Source organism: Rutidosis leptorrhynchoides, chromosome 3, assembly GCF_046630445.1.
Source record: "Rutidosis leptorrhynchoides isolate AG116_Rl617_1_P2 chromosome 3, CSIRO_AGI_Rlap_v1, whole genome shotgun sequence".
NCBI lineage: Eukaryota > Viridiplantae > Streptophyta > Magnoliopsida > Asterales > Asteraceae > Rutidosis > Rutidosis leptorrhynchoides.
The window spans coordinates 508,469,796-508,489,799 of record NC_092335.1 but is presented as its reverse complement, the minus strand read 5'-3'; the positions used below and the strand labels follow the sequence as shown (position 1 = coordinate 508,489,799).

General features: G+C 33.7%; 1 protein-coding gene and 1 long non-coding RNA gene across 8 annotated transcripts; one reads left to right on the top strand and one right to left on the bottom strand.

Moving 5' to 3' along the window:
• Nucleotides 1-3,062: 3,062 nt before the first annotated feature.
• On the top strand, nucleotides 3,063-6,204 carry LOC139898264 (uncharacterized). Its single transcript, XR_011776933.1, has 3 exons — nucleotides 3,063-3,226; nucleotides 3,317-5,281; nucleotides 6,042-6,204. It is a non-coding gene; the product is annotated as an uncharacterized lncRNA (long non-coding RNA).
• A 4,470-nt stretch (nucleotides 6,205-10,674) lies between these two features.
• LOC139898263 (uncharacterized) lies at nucleotides 10,675-14,953 on the bottom strand. Of its 7 annotated transcripts, XM_071880996.1 has the most exons (13): nucleotides 14,680-14,953; nucleotides 14,428-14,475; nucleotides 14,227-14,335; nucleotides 13,959-14,047; nucleotides 13,613-13,851; nucleotides 13,414-13,487; nucleotides 13,121-13,314; nucleotides 12,961-13,024; nucleotides 12,209-12,553; nucleotides 11,735-12,068; nucleotides 11,295-11,438; nucleotides 11,109-11,193; nucleotides 10,676-11,029 (listed from the first exon to the last, which is right to left on the bottom strand). In XM_071880996.1, the coding sequence occupies exons 7-9, from the start codon at nucleotides 13,268-13,270 to the stop codon at nucleotides 12,345-12,347; spliced, it is 423 nt and encodes a 140-aa protein (XP_071737097.1). In that variant the 5' UTR covers nucleotides 13,271-13,314; nucleotides 13,414-13,487; nucleotides 13,613-13,851; nucleotides 13,959-14,047; nucleotides 14,227-14,335; nucleotides 14,428-14,475; nucleotides 14,680-14,953; the 3' UTR covers nucleotides 10,676-11,029; nucleotides 11,109-11,193; nucleotides 11,295-11,438; nucleotides 11,735-12,068; nucleotides 12,209-12,344. The 7 variants fall into 7 exon arrangements, with proteins under 7 accessions (XP_071737098.1, XP_071737097.1, XP_071737096.1 ...); XM_071880997.1 differs by having other exon boundaries at nucleotides 10,675-11,029; nucleotides 11,109-11,214; nucleotides 13,959-14,335; XM_071880995.1 differs by having other exon boundaries at nucleotides 13,613-13,846; nucleotides 13,959-14,335.
• Between the last annotated feature and the right edge of the window lie 5,051 nt (nucleotides 14,954-20,004).

The window sequence follows — 20,004 nt, the reverse complement described above, 5'->3', positions numbered from 1 at the left end:
TTTTGATTCTTGAAGACCAAAGAATTGAATGTTATGATGAGAACATAATTCCCGAATCCACTGTCGTTTCTTAAAAATTTTAGACCCGCAACTATTTAAAGACATAATCTTCATTGGAAACCAAGATTTACACGTTCTCGTCTCAATAGTTGTGAACACTGGTTCAAGTCACAACCAAACATCTCACCAATTTCGATTAACTTTTCCTTATCTGTTATCACATGATTATCAATGGATTGTTTGTGTAATGGACTCGAAATTAGCTCTGGTGTACAACAATTCACCGATGCCACTGAATTCAACTTGGCATTAAGAAAATTTGTTTTTGAAAAACCAGGATGGGCGGTTTTTGTTGAACTCTCTTCTAGGATGGGTTTTGTTTCAGGAACCGATTCATCATTAGATAAAGAATTGATGTCTTTATCACTGCCCTTGTTCTCGTTGTTACTGCAAGTCTGCGGAGTCTGCCCAAGATCTACCCCTTTGAATTCTTTCAAAGGATCAGTATCTTCTGCAGTATCTGTATCAGAATCAACTTCAGAATCAACATCAGAATCAACATCAACCTCAACGTTGCTGTTGCCATTAACCGATTCATTACTATCGGAGTTGTCGGATATAATTGATTTTTCAAGATCAAAACACCATGTCCCAACTTCATGAAAGTTAACCAACACATCTTTACCATTAACAGAGATTGTATCACAAAAATTAACAGTATCTTTTGAGTGCGTGGCAATACAGACCCGAGAGGTAGATAAAGGCATTTTACTACGTCGTTCAAAGAACAAGAACCTACCTGCAAGAGACGCAACTTTTTTGCTTGCCTTGGTACCCCAGGCACACGTTGGTAGTCCAGAAATATCAACCCATATGATACGTTCATCAACAATGAAATCATCATGAGCGTCTATTATGGTTGAAAACAGTGAACCAAGGTTATCATTACTTTTGAACGCTAAACATGAATAAAGTGCATGAAACTTACACCAAATCCAATACCCTCCAATGTATTGGATTTGAATATCGACGAAACCTTCTGCTTGAACGAGATTATAAATCGAAGAGAGTGTAGCAAGATCTTTTAATTTAGCCAAAACAATAAAATTATTAGGCTTAACAGTAACCAAATCTTCATCTTCAATTACAAAAGATGGCTTACTTTTAACAGAAGCACTACCTGACAGTTTATCAGCAAACGAACCTGTTCCAGGAGGTACAAACGTCTTCGCAGCAGTGTTAACAATAGGAACATAAGAAATCTTTACCTTTGTCTTATTTTTTTGTGTCAATGGAGGCGTAACCTTCTTCGGTTGAGGTTTCACCTTATTGAATTTTGCTGCCTCTACATAAATGTGAAACGATTCCATCCATATATCGGCAAGCCGATTCTCCATCTCAATGATGTTCTTAACACCCATGAATCGGACGAAAGCAAATCGCTTGCCCGATTTAGCTTTTTTACTAGCGATATAGACATCAATAAGGTTACCATACCTATCGAAAACATCCCGCAAGGCTTGTGTGTTAGCATGTTCAGGGAAGTTGGTGACATAGAACGATTCATCTTTATAGACACTCTCTTTCCAGATCGGAATTTCAAGCTTTCGATACACCGTCTTTGAATGACGTTTTTCCTTGGTAACCCACCCATTGTTGAGTGGAACGTTACGCAGGTTATTGACCATGATTATTGCGTTTTTAACCGCCGATAGCCACCGGAGCAACGAAGAAGATGATCGGAGTCTTAAAGAGATTGAGTAATAAGAACTGAAGAGAGAAAGATACCACCGGCGTTTGAACCCGCCGGTGATGATCTAAGATTAAGGATCTACGATCTAGTGTGAACGCTTTTAATTTTACTGTAGCGAGAGAGAGAGAGTTAATTTTACTATAGCGAGAAAAAGTCGTTAGTGATTATAAAATGTCGTTAGTGATTATTCTGTAGATGCTTGTGTAGTTCAATTTTGTCAACTAGAGCACAATGCCACGAAATATATAAAGTTGTACGGAACAACGTAACTTGTCAATGAAACACATTAATAATATATTTTAAGTATTAAATGAATGTAAATGTTAAAGTCATTTATTTTAATGACCCGTTCGACTAAAAAACTTATCGTTATTTTCACAAATATATAGAGACATATATTTTCATATATATATACATATATATATATATATATATATATATATATATATATATATATATATATATATATATATATATATATATATATATATATATATATATATATATATATATATATATATATATATATATATATATATATATATATATATGTAACGTAATTAATCTCGTAAAGTGAAGTCATATTTAAATATTAATAATATAATAATTATAATTATAATTATAATTATTATAATAAAAATAAATAATAATAATAATAATAATAAAGTTTACTCAAAATTGAGTCTTTATATCTTTAATAGTAATTATTAGTAATAATTAATGCCTTTTGAATTTTTTTTAGAAAATTAAAAAAAATATATTATATAAAGTTGCACAATATGTTTTAAAATTATGTTCATTGAATGTTCTGTAGAAGAATGTACAATTTATGAGATATTATTTTTTTTTTTATGAAAGATTTCGTATTATTGTTTAATTAAATAAATATAAAAAATTACATCATCAAAGATGTTAAAAAAAAATTCTTTTTCATTTTGAATTATTTTTATACTTAAAAAATGTTTATTTATGACATTATCATTTTAGAGATTTAATAGATATTATAGATTTCTTAAATTAATTGTTTACTATCTATCTATCTATATCTATATTATATATAATAATAAAGTCATCTTTTGCTAATTATTTTAAAAAAAAATTAAATGGAGAAAAAATGACATTTAGATTAAAAATCAACTTTCAATATCATCCATTGAATCAAATGACCGCTCAACAATTATCTCTCTCGTCAAATTCAATTGTTAAGTGACACAATACCCTCTGTACCCTCTCAACAAAACAATAACTTATCTGGAAACATTTTTTAATCTAATCCCACACCAAAAAAAAAACGGGTACTCATTATCACAAAAAACACCTTCTCTTTTCTCTGTAAACTTCTTACGCTCTTACCTTTAGACAAAAGTATTATTAATCTTCAAAAATCAATATTAGGCCTTCAAAATTAGGGTTCCAAACGCCTTTGCTTGCCACCTCTGCCGCCAAGACCGCTGCTTCTACCACCCACCGCTGGTAACGGATCCTATTGTTTGATTGATGCCTCGTTCATTCGATGTCAATTGTTGTCTCATCTCAACCGTTATTTTTCTTTTTAAAATTTAGGGTTTGTGTGGTTGCTTTTTTCCTAGGGTTTTGCTTAACTGATTAATTTAAAATGGCGGCTCCAACACCTACAGGTACAACAGCTTACGATTACCTCATCAGACTTCTTTTGATTGGCGATAGCAGTATGTATTGTATATAATTCCCTTTTTTGTTTGTTAATTTTAAATTTAAATCCCGATTTACTTTGTTGTCTTTATTTTCAACTAAGACATGGTTTAAATTAATTTTTGGAACCAGCATTCCATCCACTTTGATGCACAAACGTATATTTGTGGGTTGCCTGTTTTATTTCGCTGTGAGGTTTATAGTTTCTGTTTCATTCTAACTGCTGGGAAACTGTAACGAAATATAGGTGTGTATGTTGATTGTTAATACTAATACGTTAGAGCTCGAATGCTTGTAGTTGATTTCAATAACAACTAACTGAGAGCTAAAAAGAATAATGTAAAGTTTATGGTAATAAAAAAAATGCAAATTAATTTTGATTTTTTTATACAAATTAGGTGTTTGATGATAGAACTGAGTAAGTCTGAGTTGTATGTATAAAAACACCAGGATGAAGATAATCAGAATGGACAAAAGCACCACCATGAAGAATCATTGGATCTTGATAAAATTAATGATGACATGGGTCATCATATAAATCTTCAAAATTCGCCATATGTTTGCCTCAATGCTGAAAAAGGACAGGTTTTGATTATTAAAATTTTTAAAAAACCCAAATGCTATTCTTTGATTTTTAGACGTGTTAAGTTATCATGATATTAACATGGACTACTAATTGTTGATTTTTAGTTCTTATGTATAGGTCGCTTGCAGAGATTACCCACATTTAAGTGTAAAACACCCATTTCATACTACACCCCACATTCATATTTCTTAAATTAATGTTGTCTAACATGATCTCTATTATTTTCTAAGTTTTGCTTGCTAGAAAAAGTGCTCGGGATGAGTTTCAAGACTGGAAAATGAAGGAAGAAGAGGTGTAAATTTTGTTGGATGTGAAGGATGTCAAAACTAGTCGAAGGAAAAGGTAAGAGGCGCGCCGCAGCCATTGAATGGCACGTCGAGGCCTAACACATGAACAGAGCATCACATTGAAGAAAACGTCTGTTCTGACGGGGAGTTTCCATATTGACGTTTTTCTTGTTCTCCAAGATGTTTCCTTGTTGTTTTTGGCCTATATAAGCATCATATTGTATCCCTTATGTATAATCACGAATTATATCAATAAAATCTCCTTCGTTGGTCCGTGGATTAAAGTAATCGACATTCGATTACATATAACCACGCTAAATCTCGCGTTCTTTAATTTTTCATTATTGTTCTTTCGTTTGTCGATTGTGGAAGGGTAATTCTCTGGAATTACTCTGTTGTTTGGGTCCTATAATCCTTACAAATTTTTAATTCTGTGCTTTAACAGAAGTAATGAAGAAGGTCTAAGCCAAAATATGGGTGAATCTATGGTACGGGTTGGGTTGACTTAAACTACTTTTTGTCCAGAATTATATGATGAATATTGATCTGAATTGATAAAAATGGCCTGGTAGCTACTGATCAATAAATGATCAATTGAATTGAATAAAATGACATGGTAGATTTTATGTAGTTTGACTGAATTCTTACGAATTTTCTTTTAGGCACATTTTTCTTGGTTTTCCTGCATAAGTTTTTTAGAGATAAATGAATATAAAGTGACCCATTAAGAAGTAAATGGGTCTAAATTGTCATCTCTAAGCAAGCTACTCATATTAGCCGTGACATTTGAGTGTTGACTAACATGTATTGCTGTAGTTCCATTCATGTATAGACGCAGATGTGAAGAAACTGCTTCATGGTAAATCATATGCCGCACTTGTACAGCTTCACTCCCAAATTGAGTCACAGATGAGCTATGGCAGAGCTAAAGTTGTTGAGTATTGGGAAGATGTTCTTAAGCGTATTCACATTTATAAGGCAAAGGTATATATGTTTTGATTAGTGATTATAGTACAAAGGCATCTAAACAACCTTTACATATCAATATGATAGTTTTATTTTATTTGTTGTTCAAATACACATATCTTATTCGCTAAATGTTTGTTCTACATCTTTCACTTGAAATGACGAACCTATGTGTTTTGTTTCACCCTAAAATGATATCTGATACTTGCATCCGATTTGAATGCTTTTTGTTTGTTTGAAACTACGATTTCAATTAGGTTAGGGTGTAAGTTACGGTTTCGATAGCTTTTTGCATTTGGTGGTGGCCATGGTGGTAAATCGATTAATATAGTTATGTTGATTGTTTTTGTATGCTGCAATTTCATAGTTTCGTGAGATTATACTTTAGTTTATGTACTGTAACTTCGTAAGTAATTAAATTTGTTGTACATCTTGTGATATGAATTCTAAGAGGTATGATTGGACCTATCATGTTTGCTAAGCATTGACATTAGTGGTGTATATTGAATTTTGAGATTGTAGAATGTTGTGAGATCATTGATCACATATAGAACATGATTATGATGATCTAGCATTTCGAGCTGATTTAACCTTAGGTAGACATGAATTTTCTTAAGTGTATATTCATTTATACCTTAGTTGCATGAACTGACCTCAAAGATATACCAATAAATGAACTAGTTGTTACTTATATTAATGCATCTTTAGCCAACTATCTTCTCCATCTCTCTTTGGTAGTATAATGAATACTATGCTTATCTTATTTACTGACATGCAGGTGTTTAATGAGGTCAGTTTCATAGAGACGAACTGACATTAGATGCTTTTGATTGTGCCATCCATTAGTTCTTCTTTATTGTTTCGATTTTCATGATGTTTGTCAGTTGTTATTTCATATTTATAATGTTGCAGCAGATATGAGCACGAAAAAAATACAAGGTTAAGCGATTTAATTTATGTAATGTTTAGAGTTTATTAATAGTTGATTTTTCAAAAAACTATTTAGATGTGTATATTGATGTTGATGATAATGATGATGTTAAAAAGTACATATATAGCTACAATACTGAAACAGAAGGATATCAAACAAGATTTGATGGAAAGTGATGCAAGTTTGATTGTTATACTGCACATAGTTTATGGAAGACATCATTTTTTGTTTTCATCATGTTCATAGAATAAGTTGCAAAAGTCTTTATACATAAACTCGCGGGTTATAAACTAGTAATGGCTAAAAGTAATGTGATAAAAAAAATTTGTACTCTCACTTTATTCATGCAAGACAAAAGGAGGTAAAAAGGTAAGGGATAGAATTTGAAAGTTAATAAAAAATATATATGACATAGTTTCTTATAAACCGTGTATTTTTTATCTGTAGACAATAGATTTGAGACAGAAGAATTATAATGTTTGCATTCAATTAAATGGTCAACTGGGTCGGTGGGTGTCATTTGTTTGTTCCTCTAAAATTAAGTTCTCTAATTATACTTTCGTCCAGGAACTACTCAATAAATAGTTGTAGAACTAGTTAAAGACCCGCGATTTCGCGGGTAAACCATATTATATTGTATTTGTTATTTTGCTTTGAATTTGGTTATCCAAACAATCTAACAATAGAAGATGGTCAATATGAAGTTGATGTTTCCATAAGAATACTATTTGTAACATCTTTATATTGGCAATTTTTTTAATATACAGAAGAATAAGATTATACAAATATAAGATCATACATTTTAGTTGTTTAATTGCATCTTGTGTTTAATGATAAGATCTGTAGCATATCAAAATTACCATCATTCGTCGATTGGCATATCATAAAGTTCAATTACATGTCAATCTATTCAATTAAGCTACTATAAGTTACATCTTAAAGTGTTTAATAATTACATGACTAAATATCAAAATAGAAAGAAACTAAATCCATAGTTACATCATTCAACATATTCATTAACACTTATGCACAAATTAACGGTAAACCTGCAAAATCAAAAGACTTTGATATCGAAACAAAATGTTACACCGGGTGAGTTCTATCTAAGACCATGATGAACATGCGTTCGTCACGCAGGAACACAATCAAACACTTGTCGTCCGGAATTTAGCTACCCTTTAGAAACATACTTTTTCTTTGATCTTTTTTCTTGCTTCAAACCCCATATATGAGTTTTGTTGTTCAGATCGATACAAACAATATTGTATGATACTAAAGTGGACATGTATTGGTCAATTTTAAAGGTAAAAAAAACAATCACTTCTTCAAAATTTAAACAAAGTTAACAATTATAAAAGACCACACATTTAATACAAATGAAAATGCCAATAACTTCAGGTATAAGTTATTATATAATCAAAAACTAATCCAAAAACATTACTATTTTAATCAATAATTACGTTCATCGTGTGGATCTTCAAGCCATTACATGTGTTGAGATTCAATCAATATGTGCAAAAAAAGAACATAAGTTGTATTTAGGGTACAGATCGATTGGTTCATTTAAAAGACATGACTAAAATATGTTGTTATTATAAATCTTATGCAAAATCAGTTAGTAATCCGGCTCAAGAGGGCACTATACAATTTATTTGCATATTAAGCCTAAGCAATATCATTGGTGTTGGCATTACACATCCATGTGTGCATTTGTGAGATTCAATCCATTTATGTCCAAGCAAAGAACACGAATTGATCTAAGAGTGCATACCAATTGGTTCATTTAAAAGTGTTAAATAAAATATATATATGTTGTTATTATAAACCCTAAGTAAAATTAGTTTAATTTTTAGCTTTAAAGTGCAAAATACAGATTGTTGGCATATAAAGCCTAATCATCTTTACTGGTAGAATTTTGCACATAATTAGATAATATATAGACATGCAATATGGAAACTGAACACGTGATATGAACTTTAATCTACAACACAATTCAGAGTATCACACCTCCATGTGTGAAGTTGTGACTAAAAAAACTGATATTAATCTGTCATTAAAAAGTGAGATTAAATAGATTTATGTGCACATAAAGAACGTAAATTCATATAAAGTGCAGATCCATTGGTTGATTTTAAAGTTGTTTAAATAAAAACTTGTGATGATAAACCTAACCCAAATTCGTCATGGTGGAATGAAAGGTAGTTGAGAGATTTTTGTAAATAAATTAATGGTAGCGGGTGAAGAGATCTTTTGCTTGTGAATATAAAATATATACTGCCTTTTTCGTTTACCACCAGTTTAATTTGGGTCGGATCAAAACTATCCACGAAATATTCTATATTCATTGGGCTACGAATTGGGCTTGGACAAAACAACTATAAGATCATAAATATTGAATGTGACCAACTAAACAATGTTTTGAAAACTCTAAATTTATTGGGGCTACGAATTAGGCTTGGACAAAATAGCTATAAGATCATAAATATTAAACGTGGCCACAACTAAGCAGTGTTTTGAGTATGGTTTCCATTTGCATTCTAACATATCAAGCAATTGAAATAAATCAATAGAAGTGAATGCTTATGTAAAACAAAAGTTTAAACTTTGTTTAAGCAATTAAATATGCATTTTTTTTACCAATTCATAGTCTTGTATCTGTTTAACATTATTCTTATATCCCATTTCCACCGTTCATTATTAATAAGTCTATGACGAACATTAAAGTAAAGTTTTTTTTATTGACTACACATTTTAATAGTTTTAAAATATACCAATGAAAATATAAAAAAACAAAGCTGTGATTTAAAATAAATAAGTCTTCTTGTTTCTTGATGTTAACCCTAAACTCTAAACCCTAACCCTATACACTAAAACCTAAACCCTATATTCAAACACTAAACCCTAAACCAACCCTAATTCCTAAACCACCAACCTTTTACCCTACACACTAAATCATAAACCCTAAACTCTGAACTCTAAACCCTATACCCTAAACTTTAAAATTCTAAAATCTAAACCATAAACCTTAAACTTTAAACCCTAATCCATATATCCTAAACCCTAAATCCTATACACTAAACCCTAAACCCTATATGTATACTATAAACCATAAATTGTAAAAACTAAACCCTAAGCCCTAAACCATATACCCCAAACCATAAATTCTAAAATCTAAACGTTAAACCTTAAAGTCCAGACACTAAACCTTAAACTCTATACACTAAACTCTAAACCCTAAATCAACCCTAAACCACCAACCCTTAACCCTACACACTAAACTCTAAACCCTAAATTTTAAAATCTAAACTCTAAACTCTAAAACCAAAACCCTATACACTAAACCCTATATCTAAATCCTGAACACTAAACCCTAAACCATAAAACCCTAAACCCTAAACTCTATACCATAAAATCTAAAAACTAAAGCTTGAACTCTAAACCCTAAACCCTAAACCCTAAACCTTAAACCCTATACACTAAGCCCAAAACCTTAAACCCTAAAGCATAAGTTCTAAAATCTTAGACCTAAATCATAAATTGTAAACCGTAAACCCTAAATAGCAATTCCGAAACCTTAAACCATTAACTCTCAACGTTAATCCTTTTTATCCATTAAGCTTAAACCCTATATCTAAACCCTAAACCCAAAACCACCAATCCTTTACCCTACACACTAAACCCTAAACCCTAAACTCTTAACCTTAAACCCTAACCCTAAACCACCACCCTTTACCAATAGTTTGAGGATTTCGGCAATAAAAAATAAAAATACAATAAATTATTCATGCGCACATAAATATAATGGAAAAAATTTATATAAGATATAAATATATGCAAATCATGAAGTAGAATCAAATAGTAGAGATAAATACAGTATTCTAAAATTCTGAATATAATTAATGATCAAACAATTAATAAAAAAGGATAATTGATAGCATAATGCATAATATTTAGTTTTTGAATAACATAAGCATAACCCGATAAATGATAATTAAAAACGATATAGATCAATGTTTTAAAATTAACATAAGCACGAGATTATGAAATCAAATTATAGTAGGATAATTGGAAATGGAAAGTCTTTTTAGATGGTGAGTTTGGTTTGGTCAAACATGGCCTTCGTCATTCAAATCATTAACATAAATAGTTGCACCATTGTTTTCCTCATTCACACTTTCAACAAAACCTCTTCCAACAATGGCTTGAAGACTATATTAAACCAAAACCCAATAATTTTGACCTCCAGATACTGAATTAACACCATATCAAGAAAAGCCACATATACATACATGTATATTGCACTATTATTAAAGACTAATTTTTTTCTAGGCCTTTGCAACAATAATAGAATTTTGATGTTATACTAAACTAACCTCCATAAAAGTAGGTATGCATGCTCGATGAATTTCTAGAGGTCTAATAAGCTACTCACATAAACAGCATAAGAAGTTCGATATTAAACTTTTGAACTTCTTCACATATGAAGTCTTTAGTATCTCCAATATCAGTCATTGTCTATGAGATCATATATACATTTAGCGAAATACACCGTGAAGATTCATTTGATCTTCCTACAACAATCGACTAATAATGAAACTATGTATTGTCAAGTATCCCCAAGAATGAAAGTAGGTTGATAGTTAAATCCTCTCATAATTCCCTCGTACAAATATAGATATCATGATTTAACATCCAATAAAATTATGTATTGTCAAGAATCCCCTAAGAATTATGATTGAACAACTATAAACTCCAACAGTTCATACCTGCCATTAGTGTACGCACCCCTTTCCTTTGCCAAATCGAGTAACTAAATCTTCCCCATTAAGTTCAACCTGTCAATATGATTGTGTAAACCAGGGTTGGATAATATTCAAATATTCAGAAAAATAAAAATGAAAGCGATATATATACCTTTAGAGCTGTATTAGCGATCACAAATTCATCATCCCATACCCCGCAAAGCAGTCATCTCTCATGGCAAAACGAACCTCAACAACTTCACAGACATCACTTGTGACTAATACAGGGATAAAAAGTTGATATATTTTCAAACATATAGTATGAGACATATAATTCTAAAAAGAGTTAACAACTGACCTTCCATAAGCCATCACTTGCCAATATCACAAGCTCTATGGTCGAGTTGATCGGTCTTATGTCAGGTTCTGAAATGTGCTTTAAGGCTTTGGTCTCCAAATGCACGAGCAACAGCAAGTTGACCATCGACAAGAGATACATCACCTACAAAAAGATGACATATTGAAACTTATTACTTTATTATGACATGTGTGATAACAAACTTGTTTGATAATAAAGTGTGTGTAATCATATCTAACACACAACTTATATCGAAAACCAAATATAACTTATAAGAATTGGACAAGAAGTGGTCAGTGCCACTTAACCCACTCCATACAAAGTTACCATCCGTTACCTTCTTACCCCTTACATCTTTGACCCGCCCGTTTTGGCACTTCCAAGTTTTTACTAAACATAATGTTGCATGCTCAGAATTGAAATTCTTTGCGCAAAGTTACCTGGAAGATTAGCTACAAATCCACCATGTTTTTCAATCCTTCTACTTTCTACGTGTTGTTCATGGTCCACTGTAAGCTGATTGGATTATCCTCTTTCACATAAAACGGCTTTGGAACCTCCTACATTTGCGACCCACGGATCTTTACCGTCAATCACTATTGCTGTAACTGCAGTTGAACCACCAGGTCCTAATCGCCCAATGTTCTAAAGAAATGATGATAGCAGGGATTGATGTATTGTCTATGAAACTCAGTAGACCAATCTTCTTTGTTTTGTGAAAGGTTGTTAATGTGATGATGTCTAATCTTGAACCATTTTTTTACAATCAACAATCTGTGGTTCAATGAAAATTAAATTACAGTAACATTTAAAATACATGAGATATGAAATTATTTTTTTACAATCAACAATCTTTAATTTGAATTGAACAAAATTAAAATTGAACAAACAATAAATAAGTAATGAATATTTACCGGTGATTTCGACGGTCTCGAGATGGCAATACCGGCTAAATTGAGATGGAATTGAATATGATAATGGATGAAGAAGATTCGTCGGCTTACTTGTTCATTACGATTAAAGGATTAACAGGTAAAATACATGAGGCATTCAACTCTTTGAGGATCTACCAGCAGCTTCATTCAGATTTGTTGAATCTTCAATCGCGTGAAATTCAGATATTGTGTCTGTCGGACCGAGACTTTCATCTGTTGGTTGAAAAGAAGGTATAGTTTCGTTTTCCAATGGAGCGTTAGAAATCTGTTGCACTTTGCGGGTTTGTGCATTGGGTTTTGGCTTGAATTTTCCAAGCTTTGTTCCTATATATAGAATTCACTAAAGTAAGCAACTATTATATAACTAAGAACATAATAAAAAAAAATATAGAGATGGACAAATAGGTAGATCGAACAGGTTGGAAAACAGGTCTAGCAAGTAATATTTCGAAATCATGACAAATGGTCCAGGTCCAGGTCCGGTTAAGCCAGCCTTCTTGTTTTCCAAAAAACGAAAATGGTATTTTAGCAATAACTATTGTGTCAAATATGATTGCAATATATTAAGTACTCCGTATTTCATTAATAAGCTAATTGCCAAAAAAATTTATTTATACTATATAGAAGGTTTTATGTATTACAGTATACCATTTGGGTAACTTTTGCTCCGTTTTAATACTCTACATAAACGGGTCACAATTGTCGTATCTAAATTTAGCATGTGGATGTACCTGAGCGAGTTTTTGACTCGGACATAATGTTAAGATATCCCCACATTGAGAAGTTTTCTGGATCCTAAATTTGAATACGTTAAATTGTAGTTAGCATGTAGCGAACATAATTGACATAGCGTTATTAAGTAAGATGGGATATAGTTAGATTAATTTTCACCTTTAATCCTGATGACAAATTTTCATTATAAATGGTAGCTTCCTCCCATGTCAAAGGATCTACCTGTTCATGACTTTCTAAGTTTGCGCAAGAATCGATATCGTTGATAAAATCAAGTTCAAGGGGTCGCGTTTCTAGATTCCCATCCATGGAAACGTTAACATTTGGTGTTTCTGAGTGTAATGATGCATTCTCTGCATCGCAAAAAATAGGAATCAGACATGATTTATCATACATAATAGAAAACTTTTTATTTGATTATCTAAAATATATATCAAGTTTCAAAGACTTACCTTTCTATTATTAAGTAAAGGTGTTCTTCCACCCCTCATACCATGCATCCCACCACCATGCTCGCTATCCACTACTGTAACAATAATTAATTACAATTATTATTATCAACTAAAAATTAATTTCATTTTATAATGATGTAATCAAACGTATCAATTCTAATCAACAGTTTTGATTTTTAATAGAATAAAATCCACTTACACAAACTACCCACCAGCAGTGGACAAACGAAGAACATACTTGTTTTACGATTACGACGCCCTAATATATCTCTAGTAGCCGTTTGCCTTAAAGATACAGTACCCGTACCAATAAAAAAGTCGTCTCCACTAATGTCACTGGACGGGGCATCGTTTACCATGACCGAATGATATGTGACGCGCTGTCTACTAACAGCAAACACATTCTCAACAGAACGTGTGGCTGCCGCCAACGCTGTTCTGGAAACAAAGTTAAGAAGTCAAATTACGAATGCAACACATCAAAAAAATAATAAAACACGAGCAACTTAATAAACAAATAAACAAGGAATTTAAGGTATCATTACCACAAACAAAAGTAGTAGTGTTGTAATGGGGCCTCGTAACAGCAGCAGCAGCTGTCGTTGCTGCAAACGAAACAGCAGTAGGCTGTATACTATATAGCAGCAACAATTACCGACCCTACTAAATCAGCGTTCACAACAACACACTCCGATATATGATAACGTAAGTCAGATACAAAATAGTGAAACACTTAATGTTAACAGTAACCTGATTATCACAAATTATTAACAGTAATTTAAAACTCGATTAAATAGCATACGAATTGTTTACCTGATAATTTATAATCTTTGTGACAGTAAAAAAAAAAAGGCTTGAATCCATGTGAATAAGAGATATCAACCCATGATGACAGTACAAAAACCCTCAAATCCATCAACAACTGAAATATGCAAATCAAAGCCAAAAGCAGATTATTTAACCAAAGACTGTATAATTCGATATTGTGTAGAAAATGTATTCAAGATATCTTACCTCAATTGCAAAGTCCAAGTGTGTTACACTATAGCCGTCTTTTAAAACCTGCAACAAAAAAACTTAACTAAGTCGCAGAGTTCTCTAACGAAGCTTGATATTGGGAAGTGGGATGATTGTGATGATGATGAATAATAACATACAAGTAATATTTAGGGTTTACTAATTTAATTTCATACGGAAACGATGGTTTACGGAAAAAGGTTGACATTCAAGAACCCTAATTAAAAGATTAATAAACGATATTCTCACCTAGGAATCATAATCGATGCTTCATAACGTCTTCAACATCACAATAGATTGAAGAACCCTAATCGAATATTGTCACGCATCTTTGATAATGTCACCCATCGTCATGGTATCTGGTGAATTTTGTTTATGATGGATACTAAGAGGATTGATTTCAATACAATTCCAATTTGGAACCCTAATTTTTGATGCGTAATTTTGTGTTTTGAAGATTAATTTTGATGCATAACTTGCGTTTGGAGATGCGTTTGCATTTGCGGGATTGGAAAAAAGATTAAAAGGGTAATTAAGGAAGATTAAAACAGAAAAGTGATTTATACAGGAGATGAATATAGGTACTTGATTAAAGGGTATTAGATTGTAAATTTTTGATATGATGGTTTAAAGGGAGTTTTAGAAATAATTATTACTTAATAAAAACTCTCTTTTAATATATAGTATATAAGTATATATGATATATGAAGTATGATGATATGATATTCTCAAAAGTCTCATACAATAAAAAAAAAAAAACCCTTCTAAATTCTTTAAGTAGCCATGAGTGTGGAATTTATCCCCCACCTTCGACAGTTTTGTTGGATGTGAAGGATATCAAAACAAAAACGAAAGAAACGGTTCAAGAGAAGAGGCGCGTCGCAGCTCTTGAAAGGCGCGACGCGGCCTAATACATAAACAGAGTATCAGATTCGAGAAGCTACTGTCCGGGATTTTGCCGCGCGGCGCGGCTTGGTCTGACGAGGAGTTTTCATATTGACGTTTTTCTTGTTCTCCAAGTAGTTTCCTTGTTGTTTTTGGCCCATATAAGCATCCTATTGTAACCCTTATGTAGATGCACGAATTATATGAATAAAAATCTCTCTAGTTGGTCCGTGGATTAAAGTAATCGACATTCGATTACATATAATCAAGTTAAATCTCGCGTTCTTTAATTTTTCATTATTGTTCTTTCGTTTTACTCTATTGTTTGGGTCCTATAATCCTTACAGTTGATATCTAGAGCTCAAGGTTCGAGTTGGGATCGATGGTGGAAGACGGTAAATTGAAGATTGAGCGGTTTGATGGCAAAGACTTCGCCTTTTGGAAGATGCAAATAGAAGACTACTTGTATCAAAAGAAACTTCACCAACATTTGTTAGAGACCAAACCCGAAGGCATGAACGATGCTGATTGGATGCTCTTGGATCATCAAGCTTTGGGTGCGGTTCGTCTTGCACTCGCCAAGAACGTTGTTGTTAATATTATGAACGAAAAGACAACTTTTAATTGTTTGAAGGCACTCTCCAACATGTATGAGAGACCTACGGCGGCGAATAAAGTTTTTTTCATGCGACAATTGTTCAATACAAAGATGGAGGAAGGTATGAGTGCAACTGATCATAATCAACAAATTCAACAATCTTGTTTCAAGATTGGAGTCGGTTGAAATCAAATTTGATGATGAACTAAAAGCACTAATTTTGCTTTCATCATTACCGGAAAGTTGGTCGGGTACGGTTATCGTGGTTAGTAGCTCTACCGGTACTACTAAGCTTGTGTATGAAGGAATTAGGGATTTAATTCTCGGGAAATACACTCGTAGGAGAAGTTCAGGAAAATTGTTATCCGGTTCTTTGTTAAGTACCGACAACCGTAATAGGAAAATTGATCGCGGTGTGAAGAAGAATAAAGGGAAGTTATAGAAGAGGTATACATCCAAAGACCGGAGTGAAGCTATTTGTTGGGGTTGCAATGAAAATGGGCATTATCAAAGAAATTGTAAGAATGCTCCGGTTAAAAATGTTAACCGCGGAAGATACGGAAGATGCATTATTATGTAGTGTTGAAAGTTCGGTGGAGTCTTAGGTCTTGGATTTGAGAGCTTCATTTCACGCCACACCCACTAAGAGCGTGATGAAGAATTTTCGATCGTATCAAGGTAAAGTTAGATTGACAAACAACAAAGGTCTCGAGATTAAATTTGTAGGAGATGTTGTTTTAAAGACTACTCTTGGTTCTAATTGGACTTTGAAAAATGTGAGGTTTATTCCTAAGCTAAAAAGGAAGCTAATCTCGGTTGGTCAATTAGATGAAGAAGGTAATGATGTTACTTTCAAGAATCGCAAATGGGAGGTGATTAAGGGTAGTAGTGTCGTGGCTCGTGGACATAATAGGGGAACTCTTTATATGGTTGAGGTGTTTGAAGAAGACACGGTGATTGCTACGGTTGACGTTGGGGCAAGTTCCACTCTATGGAACCGAAGACTCGGGCATATGAGTGAGAAGAGTATGAAGGTTCTTAGTTCGAGTGGGAGGATTCCGGATTTGAAAAGGATTGAGCCAGGATTTTGCAAACCATGCACTTATGAAAAGCAAAAGAAGATAACTTTTGTTAAATCGGGGAATACACCAAAGTTAAAGAAATTGGAGCTAGTTCATACGAATGTTTTTGGGCCAAAGAATGTAGAATCAAATGGAGGTTCTCGTTATTATGTCACCTTCATTGACGACTCCACTAGAAAGGTATGAGTTTACTTTCTCAAAGCTAAATCCGAAGTATTTGGTACTTTTGTGAAGTGGAAAGCTATGGTTGAGAATGAGACAAATTTAAAGGTCAAGTGCTTAAGGCTGGAAAATGGAGGAGAATATGGTAGTCTTGATTTTAAAGACCATTGTGCAAAGCTCGGTATTAAAATGTTGAAGACGGTACCGGAGACACCGCAACACAGTGGGGTCGCCGAACGTATGAATCGTACGTTGAATGAAAGGGCTAGGAGTTTGAGACTACATGTCGGTTTGCCTAAGATGTTTTGGGCGGATGCGGTTAATACGGCGACTTATTTGATTAATAGGGGACCCTCAACACCATTGTGTTTCCGAATTCCCGAGGAAGAATGGCTAGGTAAAAAGGTTAGTTATGATCATCTTAGAATCTTTGGGTGCAATGTTTATGTGAAGACCAAAGATATTGATAATGATAAACTTGAAGCTAAGTCAAAAAAGTGTACGTTCATTGGTTATGGTTCGGATGAGATGGGCAATCGTTGTTGGGATGATAAAGCTAGAAAAGTTATTCGATCGCGTGATGTTACCTTTGATGAAGATTCAGTCTATGGCAAACCGGAAACGGAGAGTCACCGGATCAAGTTATTCTTGACGATGTTTCTCTTGATAATCTTGCGGGTTCTAGTGGGAGTTCAGGGAACAATGAATTGCCGATTAATGGTGATGGGTCGGATCTTGAGAATGATGGGGATGGTTCGGATAGCGGTGTTAATTTCGAACATAGTGCGAGTTCTAGTGATGAGGAGGCTACTAATGAAACCGGTCCAACCATACTGGTTGCTCCTATACTTAGACGCTTGACTATAGTGCCCAAACATAATCCTAGGTATTCTCCATCAACAAACTACTTGCTCTATACCGAGAATAGTGAACACGAAAATTACTTTGAAGCAAGAAAGTCCAAAGAATCCATACAATGGGAGCTTGCTATGAAAAAAGAGATGGGGTCACTTGAGAAGAACAAGACTTGGTCACTAGTGAAATTACCTCATGATAAAAAGGTGTTGCAAAATAAATGGGTGTATAAAATAAAGAATGAGGTGGATGGTAAGAAGAGGTACAAAGCACGGTTAGTGGTTAAAGGGTTTCAACAAAGGAAAGGGGTTGACTACCAAGAGATATTTTCACCGGTGGTGAATATGACTACTATTCATTTAGTACTTTCTTTGGTCGCATCTGAGGACTTACATCTACAACAACTAGATGTGAAGACCGTATTCTTACACGGGGATCTTGATGAAGAGATCTATATGAGGCAACCCGAGGGCTTTGAGGTAAAGGGTAAAGAGAAGTGGGTCTGTATGTTAAAAAAAAGTTTGTACGGATTGAAGCAAGCACCTCGGCAATGGTATTTGAGATTTGATGAGTTTATGAAGAAGGTTAGTTTTGTAAAATGTGAAGCGGACCATTGTTGTTACTTAAAGAAATTCAAGTCTTCTTACTAATCTTATTGTTATACGTTGATGATATGTTGCTTGCGGGTTCCGACATGTCTGAGATCAATAAGTTGAAAGATATGCTTTCAAAAGAGTTCGAGATGAAGGATCTTGGTAGTGCTAAGCAAATACTTGGAATGAGTATTGTACGTGATCGTACTAAAGGTATTCTATACTTGTCTCAATCTAAATATATTGAGAAAGTAGTAGAAAAGTTTAATGTTGATAAAGCAAAAGCTTGTTCTATGCCTATGGGTAGCGCGATGAAGTTATCGAAGAATCAATCATCTAAAACGGAAGAAGACAAAGTGGAGATGGAAAAGGTTCCGTATAGATCGGTTGCGGAAAGTATTATGTATGACATGGTTTGTACGAGACCAGATATAGCTCATGCATTGGGAGTTGTAAGCCGTTATATGTCAAGAGCATTGGGAAGCGGTCAAGTGGTTGCTACGTTATTTGAAAGGTATTTCTAGTATGGGATTGTGCTTTTCTAAAAGCAATGTTGTACTTGGAGGTTATGCGGATGCAAATTTGGGTGAATTTGGTGATTCGGGTAAGAAAACTACGGGATATGTGTTCATGGTTGGTAAGCGGCGGTTAGTTAGATGTCTAGATGTAACAACCCAACCAAACCACGACAATTCCCGTTAAATTTCACAACATAAAAAAAAATTTCTGGTGCAGTTCATTTGCGCGGCGCGCCAGGTGGGTGCGCGGCGCGCCAAACCACCTGGACAGCCCGCTGTCCCCGGAAGTCAATTTAACGAAAATGTTTGACTAGTTCCCGACATTTTTAGCCAAAACGCTTTTAACCATAAATTCATATATATAAAACTAGCACATAACTAAGGTATGAACGAGTTTTACAAAGCGGGGCCCACATCGACCCAAATTACCACTTAAGTGCCAAATACACGTTTTTGACCATAAGACTTTTAATACACAATAAAGCCGAGCATGGCGATTGGGGATACGCTACCCAATCCTAAACAATCCAAAAGCAAGTCACTAAAGCAACTACGCAAGTCTTCTAGTCCTCGCGCTTACCCGAGCCACCAATCCACATGCGATCTATAAAAAGAGTCAACAACGAGAGGGTAAGCTAATGCTTAGTGAATGATAATATACTACATACATATATATGTATAAAATGAATACGCCACACAAACAAATACCGCATACCGAAGCATCCAAGTATAAAGCATCTACACTAAGCATACCGTACGATCTAAGCAACGAGCTAACGATACAACACAAATATGAGTCCACCAACGACAAAGTGAACATCGCCAAATAGCTACACCCGGAGGGTTAGCTACAACACAACAATACATTAATATAGCAATAA